This window comes from Tupaia chinensis, unplaced genomic scaffold (genome assembly GCF_000334495.1).
Source record: "Tupaia chinensis unplaced genomic scaffold, TupChi_1.0 Scaffold000575_1, whole genome shotgun sequence".
Taxonomy (NCBI): domain Eukaryota; kingdom Metazoa; phylum Chordata; class Mammalia; order Scandentia; family Tupaiidae; genus Tupaia; species Tupaia belangeri.
In genome coordinates this window covers 2,583,983-2,585,214 of record NW_006160089.1, presented here as the reverse complement: position 1 = coordinate 2,585,214, position 1,232 = coordinate 2,583,983, and the positions used below count along the sequence as shown (strand labels likewise).

The 1,232-nt window shown below is 55.3% G+C and overlaps 1 protein-coding gene across 1 annotated transcript in view; it reads left to right on the top strand.

The window, feature by feature from the left end:
- GOLGA1 (golgin A1) overlaps positions 1-1,232 on the top strand; it is a 68,583-nt gene that overhangs the window by 54,571 nt on the left and 12,780 nt on the right. Inside the window, 1 exon segment of the mRNA XM_014591459.1 lies at positions 778-867. Within this exon segment, the coding sequence (XP_014446945.1) occupies positions 778-867 (90 nt within the window).

Sequence of the window (1,232 nt, the reverse complement as noted above, 5' to 3'; positions counted from 1 at the left end):
CGCTCTTTAGACTGACAGTACAGTGCACCTGGCAAGCACAGGCGTTGGTCTTTGGGAGGAAGACTGGTGTGTCTGTCCTAGGATAGTGCCTGTGTGGTGGGGATGGTCAGTGGGGATGGTTGGAGAGGCTGCCTTCGCATGGTGGGGAACCCTTGGATGGCAGAGTCTGGTACCCAGGCGCCCCAGCACTGTGCTCAGGCAGATTCTGTCTTTCAGTATGGCTCCAGGGCCTTGGGTGAATCACTTACCCTCTCAGAGCCTCTGTTTCCTTTCCTGTAGAACAGAGTGGATGGCAAGTCGCTAGCATGATGCCACAATTAAAGCCTACTTATTTTTCCTGTAACAGATTGTTCTGGTGCTCCTTTCCATTCCCCTAGCCCCGAGTCTGTCTTCTTGTCCTGTGTTGATTTTGCTAGGCCAGCTTCTCAGGTCTGGGCCCCCACGCCATAGCCTGGGTGCTGGCCATGGGTGCAGAGGTTAGCTTGGGGCTTGTCCTAGGGGAGGGACTCATGGGGAGCCATGGTAGTGGAAAAGTGAAGGGCTGGTGGGCTCATGGGGTGACCGACCCTCAGTGGTGTGCTGTTTCAGAGAAACCAGTGCATTGTCCTTTAGAACAGTCATCAGGGGTGGAGAGGCAGCCTGGGAGCCTTGAGACATGGCAAAAAGTTGGTCCAGCTGTAGGGCAGAGCCCTTCCACCTTCCAGAGCTTCCTATGCAGTGTGCAGCTAAGAGTGTGAGCTGAGTCAGTCTGTCTCCCACCTGTTTTCTGGATTATAGGATGAATGGAGCCAAAGAGAAGTGGTGAGCGTGGCAGTGGCCCAGGCCCTGGAGGAGGTGCGGAAGCAACGGGAAGAACTGCAGCAGCAGGTGGGCCCTGTTTGACATGGAGGTGGTGGCCACGCGGGGCGCACCTTGAATCCCAGGAGGACTAGCCCTTCTCTGCCGTGGGATGGTCTGTCCAGGGCAGGGCTAGGTACAGGGCTCAGGGAGTACAGTCAGCGGTGTCACTGTGACCTCTAGGAAGCTGGGAAGAGGATGCTGCTAAGAAAACTCCCTGTTCCCTACATAGGAGGCCCTTTTCCGGTTGTTGATGGCCAGTTGTTAGTTGTAAATATTACTTGGGAAAAATCCACACCCAGGGACCTACCGTGCTCCGATTCTGTGATTCTGTCCTGATTCATCACAGCCCGCAGCCTCAAAGGCTACATAAGGTTGGGTGGGAACACTCAGCA